General features: G+C 38.1%; 2 protein-coding genes across 3 annotated transcripts in view; one reads left to right on the top strand and one right to left on the bottom strand.

Annotated features, from left to right (window-relative positions):
* Window positions 1–16,530, bottom strand: part of NDUFS1 (NADH:ubiquinone oxidoreductase core subunit S1) — a 31,527-nt gene extending 14,997 nt beyond the window's left edge. The window contains exons 1-12 of one of the 2 annotated variants that reach the window (XM_082657865.1): window positions 16,328–16,530; window positions 12,669–12,733; window positions 12,055–12,146; window positions 9,902–10,009; window positions 9,128–9,204; window positions 8,393–8,474; window positions 8,182–8,312; window positions 7,542–7,727; window positions 4,661–4,795; window positions 3,874–3,988; window positions 2,814–2,959; window positions 2,325–2,453 (exon numbers count right to left, since the gene is read on the bottom strand). In XM_082657865.1, coding sequence (XP_082513991.1) covers window positions 2,325–2,453; window positions 2,814–2,959; window positions 3,874–3,988; window positions 4,661–4,795; window positions 7,542–7,727; window positions 8,182–8,312; window positions 8,393–8,474; window positions 9,128–9,204; window positions 9,902–10,009; window positions 12,055–12,146; window positions 12,669–12,729 — 1,262 coding nt within the window. In that variant the 5' untranslated portion in view covers window positions 12,730–12,733; window positions 16,328–16,530. Of the gene's footprint in view, window positions 1–2,324; window positions 2,454–2,813; window positions 2,960–3,873; window positions 3,989–4,660; window positions 4,796–7,541; window positions 7,728–8,181; window positions 8,313–8,392; window positions 8,475–9,127; window positions 9,205–9,901; window positions 10,010–12,054; window positions 12,147–12,668; window positions 12,734–15,936; window positions 16,062–16,327 lie in introns of those variants that run through there. The other variant, XM_082657866.1, reaches the window with a different exon arrangement.
* A 156-nt stretch (window positions 16,531–16,686) lies between these two features.
* On the top strand, window positions 16,687–20,613 carry EEF1B2 (eukaryotic translation elongation factor 1 beta 2). Its single transcript, XM_082658856.1, has 6 exons — window positions 16,687–17,041; window positions 17,508–17,630; window positions 19,288–19,414; window positions 19,692–19,758; window positions 20,177–20,302; window positions 20,415–20,613. Exons 1-6 carry the CDS (start codon window positions 16,962–16,964, stop codon window positions 20,567–20,569), a joined length of 678 nt encoding a protein of 225 aa, XP_082514982.1. The 5' UTR covers window positions 16,687–16,961; the 3' UTR covers window positions 20,570–20,613.
* The last annotated feature ends 482 nt before the right edge of the window (window positions 20,614–21,095 follow it).

Raw genomic sequence — 21,095 nt, 5'->3', positions numbered from 1 at the left:
AATCTCATTGTGTATCTCCATCAGAGCTTTTGGGTGATCAGGTGCAATTATCAATTAGCAGTAATATTTTGAAAGGAATCTTTTTTTCTGAGCAGTAGGTCTCAACAATGGGCTTAAAATATTGAGTAAACCATGTTGCAAACAGATGTGCTATTATCCAGGCTTTGCTGCTCCATTTACTGAGTACAGGCAGAATAGATTTAGCAAAATTCTTAAGGGCCCTAGGATTTTTGGAATGGTTAAGTTGAGCACTGGCTGCAACTTCAAGTCACCAGGTGCATTAGCCCCTAACAGAGTCTGTCCTTTGAAGCTCTGAAGCCAAGCACTGACTTTTCTTCTCTAGCTATGAAAGTCCTTCTCCAGCAATGGCATCTTTTTCCAATATAAGGCTGTTTCGTCTACACTGAAAAATCTGTGGTTTAGTGTAGCCACCTTCATTAATTATCGTAGCTAGATCTCCTGGATAACTTGCTGCAGCTTCTACATCAGCACTTGCTGCTTCACCTTGCACTTTTATGTTATGGAGACAGCTTCTTTCCATAAATCTCAGGAAACAACCTCTGCTAGCTTCAACTCTTCTTCTGCAGCTTCCTCACCTCTTTCAGCCTTCAGAATTGAAGAGAGTTAGGGCCTTGCTCTGGATTAGGTTTGGCTTAAGGGAATGTCATGGCTGGTTTGATCTTCTATCCAGACCACTCAAACTTTATCCATTATCAGCAATAAGGCTATTTTGCTTTCTTATCATTCATGTGCTCATTGGAGTAGTACTTTTAATTTCTCTCAAGAACTTTTCCTTTGCATTCACAACTTGGCTAACTGGCACAAGAGGTCTATCTTTTGGCCTGTCTCGGCTTTCAACAAGCCTTCTTCAGTAAGTTTAATCATTTCTAGCTTTTGATTTAAAGTGAAAGATGTGCAACTCTTTCTTTCACTTTGACACTTGGAAGCCATTGTAGGTTATTAAAACACACCAACATTTATTAAATTCACCATATTATACAGGTATGGTTTGTGGTGTTCCAAAACAATTACAACACTAACATCAAAGATCACTGATCACCATGATAAAATGTAATAATACTGAAAAAGTTTGAAATATTTTGAAAATTATCAAAATATGACAGAGACACAAAGTGAGCCGATGCTGTTGGAAAATGGCACCAAAAGACTTACTTGAATGAGGGCTGCCATAAACTTTAAATTTGCAAAAAACACCATATCTGCAAGTACAATACAGCAAAGTGCAACAAAATGAGGTAAGCCCGTACACACCAAAGAAATTCAATGAATTAATTTGCTGTGTTAGAATGCTAACTCTAAGCTAGCTATAAATAAAGACTTTAATTTTAGAATAAATGATCTGTAGTTTTTATTTTGTCATACTTACACAGCAGAGTCAGTTACCTCCTAATTATCCATTCAGGCCATTTAAATAAATTTCATAAAAAACAAACTACATCATTCATATTTATTCTCTATGACAAGGAAGTATGGATTCAGCTCCTCCAAAAATAGTTATAAATGTGGTGACCATATAACTCTGGTTTGTCAGAGACAGTGGTGGTTTTAACCTGTCATCCTGGAGTAATTAACAACTCCCCTTTCTACTCTCAACAGTGTCCCAGTTTAGACAATCAATTATATGGTCGATCTATTAAGTCTCTAAGATATAAAAAGATGGAGAGTCATTCTACAAAATAACTGGCCTGTACTCTTCAAAAAAAAAGTCAGAAAAGGAGACTGAAGAGTCATGACACTAACTGCAATGTGTAACTCCAGACTGGATCCTGGGCAGGAAAAAAAAAAATTATAAAAGAAATTATGGAAGAATCAGTGAAATCTGAACACAAACTATAGATAAGATAAGAATACTGTATCAATAGTGAATTCTTGATTAAATAATCAAATTCTTAAATGGAGAATATCCCTTGTTCTTAGGAAATCCACACAGAAGTACTCAGTGTGGGATAAAAAGAGCATTATGTCTACAACCTACTTTCAGATGGTTATATTCAAACAAATATATACATGGAGAGAGAATAAAAAAATATATGAAACATGAACATTGACTAATCGGGTGAACATTACACAAAAATGGGTATACAAAGAACATTTCAAGTATCTTGAATTATTTCAAACTAAAAAGATAAAAAGATCAGCAAGGGGAGAAGCGGGGAATGGAGCTGTTAGAAATTGCCCTCCAATTATCTTTTGGAGTCTCACTCCCACTAACACTATTAGGAATCAGCTAAAATAGTCTTTATTTCATATATAAAACAAATTATCATATAAATGTTTTTAAAACCCTGAATATTATTACTAACCTCTTTCGAATTCTAGCATTAAATAGTGGTGCCTCAAAACGTGGATTTGTACCAACCAGGAGGACAACATCTGTCTCTTCCACACCGGCAATTGTAGTATTAAGAAGATAATTGGAACGTAGATCTGTGCTAGAAACATGAAATATAAAATGCAAGTTTTACTTTAAAACTAATACACACTGACAATCCACGAAATACTCTTTTGTCATCAAACCCATGGCACTCCCAGAGAAAAAAAGAATCTATGAAGCATTCTTAAATTACATCAAAGGTTCAGATACTTATTAATAACTGGATTCTCTAATAGCTCCTGGTCTGACTTTGGTCTATATGTGATAATAAGCTGGTTGGTATGTTGGAGTATCCAAGCTGTCACATAAAAGTCATTGATGCCATAGATGTGTTGGTTTAAACACAACTTGTAACCAGAAAAAAAAAAAAAAGAGAAAAAAAAAAAGAAAGCCTAGATTCTAGCTTCAAACTTCTCACCCAGCTCCTGTGGTAGGGAACACCTCTTCAGTGCATAGGGTGTCAGAGTCCACTCTATTAAGTAAATCTTTGAGAGATACTAGGGCTTCAGCATCCACCAAGCCACCTGCAATTGCTGCCACATCGTTGCCTTGAAAACTCTGCAACTAAAAATGGATGGAAAGGCTATCACCAAGAAACCTTCATTCAGCAAAGGATCACAATGAAATGTTCAGAAAACAAAACAATGATGTCATTTTCAAGTACAATAAAAGGAATAAACTTCTAACTAAAACGTTCTCACACTAATTATTAATCTGAAAGTGAGAAGCAGAAGCGTACGTGGGGCCAAGGTTAATAACATCAGCCTGGAATAAAGATGTATGTATGTATGCATGTATTTATTTATTTATGGTCGCGCTGTGTGGCATGTGGGATCTGATTCCCTGACCAGGAATCGAACCTGTGCTCCCTGCAGTGGAGGTGTGGAGTCTTAACCACTGGACAGCCAGCGAAGTTCCTGTTTGTTTTTAAATTAGGAACAAAGGGTCTCAAAATGAGGTCTGGAAGATGAAGACTGTGGAATTATATTTAAATACAATTTCATCTGAAGGATCTGTCATTCCTTCAAGCCCTTTATGTATGTTGCTTTTCTCTGGCCAGAAGGCCATTCCCCGTTTTTGCTCTGGCAAGCTTCTATTCATGTTTAGACTTTGCCTAAGGAGTCACCTTACCTATGTGACACGATACCTGGTTAGGCATCCCTCCAATGTGCTCTCTCATATATCATTTTCTGCGTAACTACCCAAAGCAGCATATGATAATTGCTTAATTATGCATCTTTTCCTAAAAGACTGTGGGAAGTTAAGAACTATGTGCTAGTGGTCTTTATATCCCTACATCTAGCATGACATGTTGTACAGTTCTCAATACATGTTTTCTTTTTTTCTCAATAAATGTTTGTTAAATGGAAGATAATCTTGGCAAGATGAAAGAAGTGAAGAGAAACATATCCCCTCTTCATTAGAAAGATGTGCCTTGGAAATCACAAATATAGTTATTCTATACTTCAATTTTTTACCATTCCAGCTACACGAGAGAGTGCGTCCTCCCAGGTGGTGTATGTTAAAAGCCCCTTTTCATTTCTGACCATCGGCTCGGTAAGTCTTTGACGTTTTAGCCCATCATAGGCAAATCTAGATGACAGAAATTATACCATTTGTGGAAACTTGCTAAAAAAGGCAACTATAATTTTCAAGTTTAAAATCTAAAAGAAATGTTATTAAAATACAGTACTGGTTAAAGGTCAAATAGAACAAACACTTGGATAAAATAATTATTCCAGGTTTCTTTGGAGATGAACTAATAAATATTCTACAAACATCATCTAAAACTAAAATACCACCTAAAATGTTTGAGTTCTTATAATTTATTTTCAGCTACCTGAATAATCTTAAAATTACAATACACAAGAAATCTGGTAGCTGAAAAAGCCAAACCATTTGTAAAACTTGAGTATCTTTAGATATTTCATCAAAATTATACTGTGCAAATCTAACTTATATTTAGCTTCTATTCTCCAATGAAACAGAGGCAAACTGAAATAGATAAAGTATCTTAATTTACTTCAATTTCTCTATCTGGGAGGAAAAAACCTATTTCTCAATATGAAAGCCAGTTAATATGAAAGCCAGTGATATACCTAGGACTATTGAAGTCAGTTTTGTCTAATTCTCTATATAAACAGTCCAGATTTCAATAGTCTATATTAATTTGCAAATATAAAAGACTGTTCCTTAATATTAAAATTATTATAAAATTTCCTTTAAATCAAGTCCAAAAGTTAAAGGAAACAATATAGCACATACCTGGTTTTATCAGAGATCCACTCTTCATTGATGTCCTCATGCATCCTTGGCAAAATCCTCATTACCTCTCCAGTTCTTGTGCTGACCACAATATTACTTCCAACTGCATCCATTACATCAATGGATTCTGTCTTTCTAAGAAAATAAACACATATATTTACTAGTTGATTTTGAAAATAAGGAAAAGGTTTCTGTTACCGGGTTTACCAAAAAAAAAAAATTTTACAAATTTCTTTTCTGAATTTCTAAAACTAATGGAACTCAGAGGAACTGTGATTTAAAAAATTAAATAAATAAAATAACTATACCCTCATATTTGAACAGACCGTAATGCAAAAATGAAGCCTTTAAAACTGTTATCTAAAACAGAAACCAACTGGAACAGCTGCAAATAGCAAAATATGGACAATTAGAGTATCAAAATAAATAATAAAAGGGGCAAGATTTTGCGGTATGGCTGATTAAGGAGCTTGACAAATCCTCCCCCCAAAAACAAAAATAAAGCTAGACAAAAACTGACAAAAGCAACCAATTCAGCTCTTTGGAGAGCTAACAAAAGCACACAATATCATGAAAAGCTTTCATGTGTGGGAAAAACTCCTGAACTTCGAGAAAGAACAGTGGAAATCAGTGGTGTTCTGGCTTGGGACTATTCTTATCCCCTTTCCTACCACCTTGAACTGGAGGTTCTGCCAAGATGGGGCAAGCTATGAAGACAGGAGCTTCTTTCTTTCCTACAGACAAGGCTCACTCGTTTTGGAGAAATGGCAAAAGTTGTCTGTGGAAGTGGTATCTTGGAGGCCACCGAGCCGAGGAAAGTCAACAGTACTAGCCTGAGGCTGTAGTCACAGTCAGGGCAAGCATTCCTAGTGGAGGCTGCACATATGTGCAGCTGAGACCAGAGAGAGCCCAGGCTATTCACACTCTCTTGGACAACACAGAGACCCAAAAGACCTGGTGTAAAGTACAAGCTGGGTAGACTTGAAAACAGCCTTATCTCTGAATATGCTCTTCTATTCACACACAGATCCAATGGCAGAGGATGAAAGCTTTATTGGCTCAAAGAATTTAAGCACAGTCATTATCTGACTACTAAGCTATGCAGACACAGGAGCAACTCCTAAGAAGCCTTGCTTAAAAATAAAAACAAGAGGGACTTCCCTGGTGGCACAGTGGTTAAGACTCCATGCTCCCAATGCAGGGGGCCTGGGTTCGATCCCTGGCCGGGGAACTAGATCCCACATGCACGCTGCAACCAAGACCCGGTGCAACCAAATAAATAAATAAATATTTTTTAAAAAAATAAATAAAAACAAGAATATTAAAATATGTTCAAAGAAATAAGGAAAATCATGTTTAAAGATGAAAGGGAAGTATGAAGCATTGAATCAACAAAGACTCCCAGTAAGGATACAGAAATTACAAAAAAGAACGAAATAGAAATTCTGGAGTTGGAAAGTATAACTGTAATAAAACAAATCACTGTAGGGGTTGAACAGCAGATTTGAGATGACAAAAGAATGAATGAATGAACTTGACAACAGATCAACAGAATTCATCCAATCTGAAGAATAAAGAAAAAAAAAGTTTTAAGAAAAATGAATAGTGTCTCAAAGACCTGTGACACAACATTAAGTGTAGCATTTGTATGTATTATGGAGAGGAGAAAACACTCTCTATTTAGACATTTCAATTATGTACTGTCTCCTCCCTGCCCCCAGCTCCCTAAACCTTTTGTATACACAAATACATGGTTTAAAGTCTGGAATTTTTTTTTTTTTTTAAAGCCTGGAATTTTAAGATACTCCCATATACTCTGGTACTCTGGTAGGAGTTTAAAATCAGAAGGCAATTTGATGATATATTTCTAGAACCTTAAAAGTATACAAGTTTATTGCAACGATCTATTTCATTTCCTAATTTAATCAGAAGAATCAGAGATATATAAGAAAAGTTATAAATATGTTTATTTTAGATTTGTAGGACTTCCCTGGTGGTGCAGTGGTTAAGAATCCACCTGCCAATGTAAGGGACACTGGTTCGAGCTCTGATCCAGGAAGATTCCACATGCCACAGAGCAACTAAGCCCATGTGCCACAAATACTGAAGCCCGCACGCCTAGAGCCCGTGCTCTGCAACAAGAAAAAGCCACCGCAATGAGAAGTTTGCGCACTGCAATGAAGAGTAGACCCCACTTGCAGCAACTAGAGAAAGTCCATGCACAGCAATGAAGACCCAACACAGCCATAAATAAATAAATAGATAGATAGATAGATTTTAATAAATAGATTTGTAATTATAAAGAACTAATAAGAACTAATTAAAGTATAATATGTATACATGGTTGAAAATTTAATGTACAATGAGAGGAAACTATAAATTTTTAAAAATCAAGACAATCTTATTCCTTGGAAGAACAAGTGAATAAAATAATTTTGTGATTAAGTACTTTGGAATTAATTTCCAAGAAAATTACAATTAATTTGCACAGTTTCATCCTATCCTTCAATTTAACAACTTATCTTCTATTAAAAGGGTTTTAGGGCTTCCCTGGTGGCGCAGTGGTTGAGAGTCCGCCTGCCGATGCAGGGGACACGGGTTCGTGCCCCGGTCCGGGAAGATCCCACATGCCGCGGGGCGGCTGCACCCGTGAGCCATGGCCGCTGGGCCTGTGCGTCCAGAGCCTGTGCTCCGCAATGGGAGAGGCCACAACGGTGAGAGGCTCGCGTACCGCAAAAAAAAAAAAAAAAAAAAAAAGGGTTTTACTTAAAGCAAATAAATAAAAACTTGGACCAGAACAATTAGAACTCATGAAGAAAATGAATCTTAAAATTTTTTGAATAGTACTGAATTAAAGGACAAAAAATACCATGATGAATACCTTGTTTCCCAAGGCCGAGCAGTAAAGGCATAGGGCTTAGAGGTCAGGGCACCTACAGGGCAGATGTCAATGATATTCCCAGAAAGTTCAGACATGAACATCTTTTCAATGTATGTGCCAACTTGCATATCATTTCCTCTGCCTGTTGTTCCCAGATCATCTACTCCTGCAATCTCACTTGCAAATCTGCAAGATAAAAATGTACCATCAAATGGTCAAACGCAGCAAACTTACCTCATTTCCTATTCATTATCACAAAGGTAATGATTTTCCAAACACTAGAAAGATAGATTTTCAATGGAAAATGTAGTCCCTGAATAAAAATAATAAATGTTTCCATTTAATTTGAGGTGTAACACACGTACAAAAAATTGCACAAATCATGTGCACAGCTCAGCAAGTTATCACAAAGTTAATGCTTGTAGATTTTGATTTTTAAATCCAAGTGAAGTTGATATTAACTAAAAGTGAAAACTTATTCATTTTACTGGCTTATGTAAAAAACACTGAATACAACATTCCTCTTCTTTCACCAAATAAAAGTTGATATCCGTTCCAGTGGTGTTATTCCACCAAATTTTGTGAATATTAAATAAGTATACAAATGATATTGCAGAAGAGAGAAGGAGAAAAAGATTACCTGATGCACCGAGTACACTGTATACATCTAGTCATAATGGTTTTTATCAATGGCCCAATGTTCTTGTCCTCCACAGCACGTTTCCCCTCTAAAAACCGGCTCCTATCACTTCCAAACATCATGGACTGGTCCTTAAGTAGATTATGAAAGAGTTAACCAAATTTTGCTAACAAAATTAAAACAAAAAGATTTAAGGAATTAGACTACATACCTGCAGATCACATTCACCTCCCTGGTCACAAATAGGACAATCCAGTGGGTGATTTGCTAGTAGGAACTCCATCACACCTTCCCTGTAAAGAAAATTGTAATATATATAATTACATAAATTGCTGACATTCAAAATGGTTTACATATAGCCTATTTAAATAACTGTCACAGATGTATACTCTAATATAGTTAACATGGATTTTACATTTACTATAAGAAACGCCAATGTAACTATCATAAGAGTAGTATTAAATACATAATCTAAAAAATGTTTATAGGAGTCCAGAATAAAACATCATTAGAGAACCTAGAAAATTGAGTTTTAACAATACAGAAATACCAAAAGTTGCTGAATGGTCTTCAGAAAACACTGGCATTAATTCAAAAAAACATGAATGTAAAGCAAAAACAAACACAATCAGTGCCAGTACAGTACAGTACAATATCACTGCAATAATCTCAGTTCAATAAGCCCCAAACAAACTCACTGTTACCACAAGATGAGCAAGGTTCTAAACAAGGGATTTTAATGCTGATTCTGCCGCAGGCTCAAAACCATAAACACCTGACTTCACCTCCTCTATGTGTACTCACTTCCAACTGCTCCTAGAAGCCAAGCACGCCAACTTCTTCAGAGCTTGATACTGAATTTCTCGTCTATGGGAAGGTCTACATACTGAAATGTGCAATTTTCTGCTCTAATAAAAGTCACTATGCCAAGTTAACAATAAAGTACCTGGCTTTCTTAGTTTTCTCTGAGTTTGTCAGGATATTCCAACCTTTCATTACTGGCATGGCACAAGCAGCTACAACCTGGAATTTCAATGCAAAAATCTCTAAGTATTTGTATTTATTTGTAATTATAAGTTAACCCAATATACAAAAATATTAAATTAACATTAGAAAACCAGGAAAGAACAGAGTATTTTTGAAGACTGAGTTTTTTAGTTTTCATATTTATAATATGACAATCTGGCACGATACAGTTCTCTTAGAAACTAGACATCTTAATTTTATTCTAATAATTAATGAGATTTTTTATAAGAGGCTCTGAAATAGAACGTCAAATAACTGTGTTTTGATTAGCAGGCAGTACTGAATTAAAATTGCACAAGACAAAATGAAATTAAACTGAAAGTGAACCTCTTCACTGCAACTCTCTTCTCTAGTGAAAATGGCACAGCATAAGCACTTCTAATGTGCTGCTTGGCAGCTCCACATCCTACTTGTGTGTCACACACCATTTGGAAATAGTGAGTGCTCTAAAAAGACCCATTTAATTTCTAAATGTTACCATTATATGCCACTTGCATTTATATAAAGCACTTTCTTCAATGTGTTTCCAGTTTTGAAATGAAGAGAATCAATCACACAAAAAATAAACTTAAAGACAGAAGTAAACAGGACCAGATTCTCCACTACAACAATACTGATTCTAAATAAAGTCTGCTGCAAGATTTAAAGTTTTCTACCTTCTACAGCATGGTATGGAATTTTAGGTATCAAGTACCTTAGGAGCTTTCTCAATTTCAACAAGGCACATCCTGCAGTTTCCAGCAACAGACAACCTTTCATGATAACAGAATCGAGGGATCTGCATGCCAACCTTCTCACAAGCCTAGAAGACAAAGTAAAAAACGTTTGCACTAGAATAACCTGACCTCATCCTGTCTTGTCTAAAACACAGTAAAAACAAACAAAAAACAAACAAAAAAACATGAGGCCATCCCCTACCTATCTTATTACTCCTACCTACAAATATCTGTAACTTGATCCTCAGAGAGATTCCCCTCCTTTTCTTTCCCCTTGATTCCAACCCCTGTCTGCTCTGAAGCTACCTCTTTAAAGATCCTCACCATGCCTATACCTTACATGAAAGAAACTGGATAAAGAAGCATATTCAGACTGTGCTAAAGGCTTGACTCCCCATTTCTACTCTGAACCATTGTCTACAAAGACTCCTCCTTCAAACTCTGTCCCAATGGTTTCATACCTTGACTTCCTCATTGACTAGCCCTCCTCCTTTAGATTAGACTCCACTTTACACCTTCCAGCTGACTATAATCTGGTTCTATCTTTGGCTCCAAATACCCCAGCCAGGACTCTCACTCCCTTCCCAGTTCCCATTTGCTTAGTGAAGGATATTAGTTCCCTCTACCAATTATCCCTGCTCCTTCTCTGAGCCTACAAACATACTCAAACTTCCTCTAGAATTAGTTCTTCCATCCTTAGCCCTCACTCTAAAGCAATCTCATCGATTTTCAATATTTTAACTACTTAGCAAAAACGTATGGAGTCTTCCTGGGTGCTAGATGCAGTGGGTCAACTGTCCCAGCCTTCACACTAGCTCATTTACGTATGATTACATTCAAAACTTCATCTGTGGCCCTGAGGGTCTGCAGCCCTGATAGGCCTCCACTTCTTTAGATATAAGTAGGCATTCACATGTGTACACTCTACAGACAGTTAAAATTCAATCTATTTCTGTCCCCTACTATACATCCCCAAATAAGCTAACAAAGGCAGAAATCATAAAAACTCCTCTGCTCTTCATCATTCCTAAAGGCCTGTCTATCTACATCTCACTCTCCCCTGAATATACCCTCTTGTTTTCATTTCCATTACCACTATTTTAGGCCTTTTCACTTCCTGCTCCACTAATGCAAGATATACTCTTTCTGTGTCTCATTCCAGTCTTATTATTCTCCAAACCACCATCCTCTACAGTCACTGTCATACTGCTTAGTAGCCATGAATATTCTTGATGGTCCAAACTATAAGCTCTTCAACATTGCATAGATTGTCTTTAATGACCAGACCTTCTCTACCAGAATAATCTGCTTTCCTGTTATCTCCTCTTCTACACATACCTTATGTTCCATCAATACCAAACTACCTGAAGCTTCCTTGTCCACATATAAAAACCTACTCATCCTTTAAAATCTTCTCAGAGGTCACCTGAGATATTCCTGACATCTCTTTCTACCTATACATGCCAAAATACTCTCCACTGCACATTGTACATAATTTTGTTATATATTTATGTTTACATGTGTATGCCTGACAGTCTAGAAATTACTGTTAAAATGAATAAAGAGCATTTAGCTCTGCAATAATTTACGATGGAATGAAGCACTTCTCCATGACCAACTCTGTTAGTTCTGGAGGAATTTGGAGAAATTAAATACTTAGGGCATAAATTCGAGAACCTACTACCCTCCATTTATCTGCTTTGTAGGACACATTCCTAGAAATATTATTAAAGATAGAAAGGTTACATAAAAGTGAAAAGCATCAAGCAGGCTCACAACAAAGGTCACCTTTTCCCCAAACTTACCTATATTAACTAAAATTTTATTTTAGGTAACTTAAAACTTCTAAACGGGAATTTATTTGAAGGCAGAAGTGAAACAAAAGAACGGCCACAGTTCACTGAGAAAGTCAGAAACTGATAAATGATAGTTCACTCACTCTGAAATGCCAAGATTTCAAATCAAACTTATTTTCATATAAGTTTACTATCTATATATAGTTCTTTAATGAGCATTTGTCAAGGAATCTTGAAAATTTTAGAAGCAAATGAACAGTATAAAGAAAATAAATTATTTTTGTTTTTTTAAATCAGAACAAACGCAAAAATAAAGAATTAAAATGAATGCCTACTTGGAGGACGGTAGTTCCTGGTTCCACCATGACAGACTGACCATCAACAAATACTTCAATCAAGTTGCTTGCTGCTGTGGCAGTTGTTCGAACTGACCATCAAAAATATTGAGGTGAAAATGAAATTAACAGAGTTCAAGTTATTACAGCAGAGGATAATGGATTAATTAACCTTCACATCTAAATTTTTTCCTCATTTTGTACTATTCCCTTCTATTTCTCTAGACGCAAACTTCTAAATTATTGACTTAGAGGAAAGCTTTTCCGGTCCTGAATACCAAACAGAAAATGGCTGTCTACTTTTAACAGCAGTTTAAGTTGTAACTTTTAATACCACTGAAAATATGTTCCTGGGAAGACCACTTCTCAAAAGCAAAATGACTGCTCTTTCCATTTTGGCACTGATGGGCAATTAGCTACTTTCTATTCCATGATAATTTCTATAAAATGTTTAAAGTTGTATTTTGAAAATTATTCTATTCAACTTGGGTCACTGTTTCCATTTTTATTTAAAATATATTATGGGTCTTTCAAGAAACATTCCATAAACTTATGAATTTACAAAGACAGAAAGTCTAGTACCCACAAACGCAAATTCAAAAAAAGACACTCACCACATCCTTTAGGAGACTTAGAAAGGCTCACTAAGGCCCTTCTTACAGGTATCCTTAACATATTGCTAAGAATAAAACAAAGAAGAGTTATATTATCATAGGAAAAACAATGCCAATCACAAACTTTTGGATAATATTTTATGGTTTTAAAGCACTTCATATATATACATTATTTCATTGAACATTTCACAAGTCCTGATATTTTTCCTGAAATTCTAGAGATGAGAATACTCCATCTCAGACAGATTAACTGACTTGTACAACATTAAGAAGCTACAAAGGAGCAGCTAGCACATAAATTTGAATCTTCTAATTCTATATAAAGGGCAGATTTGTTGTTTTTAATTATAAACAAATGATCAAACTTAATATATTACTATATAGTAAAATAAATTTGAAAAATTTATTTCAAATTTATTTTACTATAAATTTATTTTTATTTATTTCAAATTTATTTTATTTTACTAAAAACAGTGAGTTTATCATTAATTGCTATGTAAAATAAAGCCTACCTTTCTGCCTTCATTTCCTGCTAAAATGCATTCTAACATTCTACGTTCTGAGCAGTTATCTACTAAATGCTTCTGAGATATTCTGAGCTGGCTCACAAGCCCAAGCCTTTAAAAACTCTGGAGTGCTATTTTCTGTGTCCAGTAGTACATTTATCTTACAGATTTGCAATTATCTGTTTATGTGCCTGTTCTACCCCCCCTGTATTATGAACTTCTTTAATCTTTCTATCCTCAGTACCTACCCCCAAGGCTGCCACACAGTAAGCTCTAAAACAGTGGTTCTCTATAAGAGATAATTTTGCTTCCCAGGGAACATTTAGCAATGTCTGGACAAACTGTTGTCGAGACTAGGGGAAAGCTATTGGCATCAAGTGGGTTGAGGTCAGCGTGCTACTAAAGATCCTACAAGGCTCAGGACAATCTCCCATAATAAAGAATTACCTAAAGTGTCAACAGATCTGCAGTTGAGGAGCCCTCTCTAAAGGATTTGCTGAATTACTGAAATAAATGGAAGTGGATTATATAAATTAACACCAATTAAAGGTATTCATAAGCAAAAAAGAGAGAAAAGTTATCTGATCTTTTAGAGTTTTTTGTCCATTCACTTGATCATATCGGCGAAGCACTGAACTTTCTGTCTACTCACTTGATTATATGGGCTAAGCATCTAATTTTTCATTTGGAACTCTTAAAAATACAACAAATTATGTGATCAGAATGTATCGCATAAAGAATTTCAAAGTTTATAGTAGAAAACTGTATATATACATAAGTTTTAAGCATGTTTCACAGAAATTTCATTAATTCAGACATCAATAACTCAAACAATTCATTAATTCAGAATTTGTGATACTGAATCTGCAGACATCTGTCACCTACTAGTGAGTGACTTTTTGGTAAATCACAGTTTCTGTCTCTTTATCTATAAAAGAAAACAATACCTCTTAGGCTATGTGTTACCAGTAGGAGCTCAATAAATGTCAGTTATATCTGAATTTAATTTAGACGGTACTAGCCACTGAAAATCAGTTTTAAAGGGCTCTTCCTTTGTGCTCCTTCTCTTTACTACCAGCACACACTGTGTATATGTGTGTATATATATATACATATATATATACACACATATATATATATATCTTTATTATTCCACCTACTAAACTGTAAGTTAGCAATCAATTTCAGTATCTCGAGTTTGTAAGCTCCTTGACAAGGAATGGTGCACTTTGGTCATTTCCCTTTTCTGAAGACCTAGCACAGTGCCCCTAAGAAAATGAACCATCAAACAGAGTTGACCCTTAAACAATATGGGTTTAAACTGCACAGGTCCACTTACAGGCGATTTTTTTTCAATAGTAAATACTACAGTACTACAAGATATGAGATTGGTTGAATCCTGAGATGAATCCTCAGATGCAGAACCATGGATATAAAAGGCCAACTGTAAGTTATATACAGATTTTCGACTGCACAAATGGTTGGAACCCTTAATCCTCTCATTGCTCAAGGGTCAACTGTAGTCTTACCACCAAGTTCCAGAATGAATAGCATCTGTCCTATTAAAATCTATTCATATAAAGGTAAAACTGAACTTGCTAAGTTAAAGACAGATCAAAATCAACAATATTTCATACAACAATGTAAAAACTTTAATATTACATTTGTCTCCAAGACAATATGAAAGTGGTGCCCACTTTAGCTAGGAAATCCACCAGGACTAGGCTGTCTGTTGAAAACCCAGCGTCAAGTGGAAGACTGCATAGCCCCAACATAAGAAATACAGATTTGCAAAACTTTGATAAGCACTTTACACTTATTTGGCTACCATGTAAGAACAGAAATAATCATCTCTAAGATGGGAAAATGCTAATGAATAATCATTTCTAAAACTAGACTGGACACTTTTTGGTGCAGGGACAATACTACTCCACATTCTCCACCAGGTATCCCGCATCCATCCACTTCTCTCTCTAGGTACTGTCCTATTCCAAGCCACCATCATCTCTTGCCTGGACTGTTACAGTAGCCCCCTAATAGGTCTCCTGGCTTCCACACTGCTCCCACAGCCTCTCCCATCTTCCCAGGGGCTGTGACCTCAGACGGAAATGCTCTTCCCTCAGATCTTTTTGGCCCCTCCTCATCCTCCAAATTTTGGCTTAAAAGGCATTTCTCAGGGAGACTTTCCTTGACCAGCCTAACCAAAATATCCTAACTACTCCCCAGTCACATCACCCATTTAATTCTTCCTTGTGGACTCACTTCTAGCTTATAATAGGTATTCAACAACTATTTGTTAAATGAATTCTATCTCTACTCTCTGGCCATCACTTCCACTTTCCTGGTATTAAAGAGTGCAGGTGCTCCGGCAGCCTTACAACACCCTGCTTAAAGATGCACACACAATTCAGCGGGAAAAAAGGACGTTCCGCAAAAAACCAACTTGATGTTTATTCATCAGAAACAGTTCACGTTACATTTTCTATACCCTCAATTCGTTTTTGAGCAGAGCTGTACCTGATCCACGTTTTTACAGTACATACACATGCACTGGATTCCCAAAATTTTTAAACAACGTAGCTTTGTTATTTGCAGTGCGACCTTGAGCCAACTTTTCAAATGTCTTTTTTCCTCAGTTGCCCCACCAGTGAAAAGAATAAGAAGTATTAGCCAATGCAATCTATGGACAAAACCAAAACACAAAACAACAGAGGCATGGACGGTTGCTAAGGCAACAGCAGCCAAACAAGGATGCACTATACCAGCTATGTAGTAATTGGGGGGAAAAGCTCAGTCTTTAGGCCTAAGTCACTTGACAGGTCCTCTCCCGGGAAACAAAACGGCCTCCTCTCCAGGAAGGGGACTGTCCTGCATTCCCCTGCAGACGGAAGGTCACCCACAAGGCTGCACTCGGGCCAGTGCTCCCCAGGGCCTCGTGATTTCCTCCTCCTCTCTGCTTCGTCAGAGCACAGACGTTGGCTAACAGTCCTCACCTGCCAGCTCTCGGGGGTTCCCGAGGAGGCGGGGTGGGACGCGGCGCCCATTTAAGGACAAGAGGAGAATGAGTCGGTTGGGCCAAAGAAAACAGTCTCGTCAATAAACACACTCCGGGGACCAAGGCACCTCAGCCTTCTCCCCCAAACACAACCTCACCTTCTCCCTGGAGCCGCCGAGGCTGCCCTGCAGAATTGTCTACAACCCGCCGACTCCTTCAGAGGCCGGGTTTCTTATTCAATATGGCGGCCCCGGGTATCTCAGTCAGCCGGGCCTGGAAGAACGGAAAGTCGGGAGGGACGAGAAACCACAATTCGACAATTTCCCGTTTAGATTGAGCTCGGCAACTTCCGTCAGCTTGACAGAGGGCGGGGTGGAGGACGTAGCAGCCGGGAGGAAGCAGGGGCGGGAAGTTCCGCCGGAAGTAACCTGGGGCCGAGGCCGAGCGTCTTCCGTCATTTCCGGCGCTTCAACGGGCGGTTCCGGTAGTCTTTGCAAACTTTGGAGGTTGTGATTTAAGCAATAGCGATTTTATTAATTGATTTGCAAACACGAAGAAAGTTCGGCGGATAATTTGTGGGCCGTTAATTAAGAGCCCTTGATTTTTACGTTGAGAAATCTTAACGTAATTTACTTTTAACCTGCGGCTGGGGGCATCGGAGAGAAACGCCTCCGTCTCTATATAAGGCATTTCCGGCCTCGTTGCGGGCCTTTTTTCCTGTTAGCGCTCGGCAGTGACCGTCTGCGCTCCTCTTTTCCTCCGCTGCCTTCCAGTTCCCTGTCAGCCGTCGCCATGGGTTTTGGAGACCTGAAAAGCCCCGCCGGCCTCCAGGTGCTCAACGACTACTTGGCGGACAAGAGCTACATCGAAGGGTGAGCTGACGGGCCGGGGTCTGGGCAGGGCCGGGAGCAGTGGTGCCACGTGGCGCGGCCTCGGCTGCGCCTGGAGGAAAGGAAGCCTGACCCCAGGGCTCTCCCCCGGGAGGGGACTGCGAGGGGAGAAGGGTTAAAAATGTGCTTTGTTTCGGCTTACTTGACTCCACCAGGTTTTTCCGCGTCTTTGCTCAGTTAACAAATGTAAACCTGTAGGTCCACGTTAGCGATTGCAATTTCTGAGGTCTAAGTGGCAGTTGTGTCTCAGGGTAGCTCGGAGAACCAAATAAATGATCCCTGATCCTAAGAAATTTATTTTTTACAGAAAACTAAAGCTGCTTAGGTAGTCCGGTAACAAGAGGGCGAATTGCCACTAATTTGACGGTTGTAGCTAGCGTTTGTCGTTGGCTGGTGTTTGTGGTTTTTCTTTTAAAGGTGTGTGCAGTTACTTTTGCATCGTTGACAGGTATGTTCCATCACAAGCAGATGTGGCAGTATTTGAAGCAGTCTCCGGCCCACCACCTGCCGACTTGTGTCATGCCCTACGTTGGTATAATCACATCAAATCTTACGAAAAGGAAAAGGCCAGGTAAAAGTATCTTTGTGTTTATCTGAAGAATAGAATGCTTTCTAAGCTTAAACTCAGGGTTTTCACGTGACAAGTTAGGGTTCAGGCTACTGTAGTTTTGTGGGGATATTGTAAGCTAAATTTCCTGTGACTTTAGAAGGCCAAGAGGCTGAAATCCTCCATTTTTTCATGTAGAACATGTAACAGGTAGAACATGACAATTTTGAAGAAAAAACTAGTCAATCTAAGAAACAGAAAATTTTATTCAAGCCACATTGAGGATTATAACCTGTGAAAAGCCCATCAGAAACCTCTGAAAACTGTTCTGTGCATATAAGTGGTTTTTTAAAAATATTTATTTATTTACTTGTGGCTGTGTTGGGGTCTTTGTTGCAGTGCGCAGCCTTCTCATCGTTGTGGCTTCTCTTGTTGCGGAGCACAGGCTCTAGGCACGTGGGCTTCAGTAGTTGTGGCTCGCGGGCTCAGTAGTTGTGGCCTGTGTGGCTTCAGTAGTTGTGGCACATGGGCTTAGCTGCTCCGCGGCATGTGGGATCTTCCCAGACCAGGGCTCGAACCTGTGTCTCCTCCTGCATTTACAGGCAGATTCTTAACTACTGCACCACCAGGGAAGTCTCCATCCATATAAGTTTTTGTTTTGTTTTTGTTTTGTTTTGTTTTGGGTTTTTGTGTTGTGTTTTTTTTTTAACATCTTTATTGGAGTATAATTGCTTTACAATGGTGTGTTAGTTTCTGCTGTATAACAAAGTGAATCAGCTATACATATACATATATCCCCATATCTCTTCCCTCTTGCGTCTCCCTCCCTCCCACCTTCCCTATCCCACCCCTCTAGGTGGACACAAAGCCCAGACCTGATCTCCCTGTGCTATGCGGCTGCTTCCCACTAGCTATCTGTTTTACATTTGGTAGTGTATACATGTCCATGCTACTCTCTCACTTCGCATATAAGTTTTTGAGACAAGGTTGCGCATTAAATAATGTATTATTGACGGTTTATACAATCCAGATCTACAGGTGCAAAGCGAGTAGTGGGTCATGGGTCATCATGGCCCAAGATTCAAGATTCAGAAGGAATGTTATCTCCTCAGGAGGGCTGGTTAATGCAGATGCACGATACACAGTATAGAGGAGGGAGGTGGCCCAAACAGGCAAAGAAAATTTTTATGTTTAAATTTTTCTTGTCTTGCCACAAAATATGAATTTTAGTTCATCAACAACAGCAATTCAGCTTTTCCCCACACTGGCCTGCCAGTGTTCCTGACCCTGGCCTGGGGGACCCACCTCAGGGGTGAGGGGTGGCTCATTCTTTCAGTCCTTTGCCATTCTTCTGAAACTGCTAACAAGGATGGAAGTTTGGGCAGGTGGACTCCAGTTCACTAAGAATGGAACTGAGCGTACTTAATGAAATCTCAAACAGAAATACTCATTCTGAAAGTAAATCTTTGTGTGTATTGAATATAGTGTTTCACATGCTACTAATGTTTGTTGGGTGAGGAGCTAAACATATAAAAGCATTTACCTGGGAATGTTGAAGGGTAAATTCTTGGTACAAAAGGGGTCTATTGATAACTTGTAATGAAAACAAGTTCTCATGTATTGTTTGAAAAGGGACATCATACCGACCTAATAGTAGCTAGCTGATTAAATTTTTTTCAAGCCTGCCAGGAGTGAAGAAAGCTTTGGGCAAGTATGGCCCTGCTAATGTGGAAGACACCACAGAAAGTGGAGCTACAGATAGTAAAGATGATGATGACATTGATCTCTTTGGATCTGATGATGAGGAGGTATGGCATAAGTTGACATTTGTGCGTATCATTGTGCTTAAGCACAGGCTGTGTAGCCAAAGTGCTTGGGTTTGAATCCTGGCTTCACTTTATTACCTGCCTTTTAAAAATTCTCACTGGCTACATGATGAATAAAATTAAATCGCCATCTTTCGGCTGAGCTCATGATGGATTTGCTTTTTACTGATAAAGCTGGTCTGCTTTAAGCTGAGGACCCACCAGCCGTAAGCTGAGGAACAACCAGCTTTGTGAAGTATATTAAATTTTTTCTTTACAGGAAAGTGAAGAAGCCAAGAGGCTAAGAGAAGAACGCCTTGCACAGTATGAGTCAAAGAAAGCCAAAAGTAGGTCATTTTATAATTTGTGTTTAACTTAATTGTTTTCATAATAATTTGAATAATCTTTTTCAAAGACTGATCCCCAAAGTAATTTCCTTTCCTCCCCATTCGTTGAATGTGTCACTATTTCAAAACCTTCTGTTGAAGTGGAGCTTCAAAACTTCCACAGCTACTGGTCTGCAGCTGTTCTTATGGTAGCAGTTGTGGCATTCCTCTGTGGGAAAGAAACTGTTACACAACTAAACACCTCTTTCTCAGCAAAATAGAAAGTGGGCATATGTGTGACGAACACAAGGTGTATTTTCTATAGTTTTATGTGGCTAAGGAGATGATCCATTTAGAAACAAATTAAGATTTGTTAAGTGTCTTGAAGTAGGGCAAAAATAATTATTTGAATAATGCTGTTCCTTGTACTCTTTTTTAGAACCAGCACTTGTTGCCAAGTCTTCCATCTTATTAGATGTGAAACCTTGGGATGATGAGACAGATATGGCAAAACTAGAGGAGTGCGTCAGAAGCATTCAAGCAGACGGCTTAGTCTGGGGCTCTTGTGAGTTTAGTCTTTGCCTTTTGACACTGGCATCTGCAGTTTGCATACAGTTTAAACCTTTGTCAATCAACAGGACTTATCTAACTAAGATTTTTCTTGATGCTCTTTTCAGCTAAACTAGTTCCGGTGGGGTATGGAATTAAAAAACTTCAAATACAGTGTGTAGTTGAAGACGATAAAGTTGGAACGGATATGCTGGAGGAGCAGATCACTGCTTTTGACGAGTATGTGCAGTCTATGGACGTGGCTGCGTTCAACAAGATCTAAAATCCATCGTGGATCAGTGCTCTTAAATAAAAGCTTGAAAGACACTCTTGGCTCTTGACTCCTAAATAAGAGGATGGTATTTATTTATATTCCTTCCATTTTGAAGGAAGAAATTTAATGGATAGATAATTCATAAATAATATAAATTTGGGTCCGCATTGTCGTTCGACGTTTAGCCCAAAAAAGGAGGGAACTACCTGTTATAAATACTGTGACTATGCATAGATGTAGAGTAGACTTTATAAACAAATTAACAGAAGTGGACTCAGTACAACTTCTTTACCCATTAGTGATGTCCTCAGTATGCGATGATACAACTTTTACTGCAGTATTTCAAGTGTTTATATTTGCCTTGTTTTTTAAAAGAAATCGCGGTGGTAAACTTGACTGAAAATTTTGTAGTAAGAGGTTTTTTTTGTTTGTTTGTTTTTTGACCACATCACGCGGCTTGCGGGACCTTAGTTCTCGGACCAGGGATTGAACCCCGGGCCCAAGGCAGTGAAAGCAGCCAGTCCTAACCACTGGA

Source organism: Grampus griseus (assembly GCF_964374135.1).
Source record: "Grampus griseus genome assembly, chromosome: 7".
Lineage (NCBI taxonomy): Eukaryota > Metazoa > Chordata > Mammalia > Artiodactyla > Delphinidae > Grampus > Grampus griseus.
Note: the sequence above shows the minus strand (reverse complement) of the source record. Positions and strands in the feature narration are given on the sequence as shown.

Coding starts and splice junctions, on each gene's coding strand:
- EEF1B2 (XM_082658856.1), top strand. CDS start 16,962: ATGGGTTTTGGAGACCTGAAAAGCCCCGCCGGCCTCCAGGTGCTCAAC. Junction 17,631..19,287: donor TACGAAAAGGAAAAGGCCAG/GTAAAAGTATCT, acceptor ATTTTTTTCAAG/CCTGCCAGGAGTGAAGAAAG. Junction 19,415..19,691: donor TTGGATCTGATGATGAGGAG/GTATGGCATAAG, acceptor TTTTCTTTACAG/GAAAGTGAAGAAGCCAAGAG.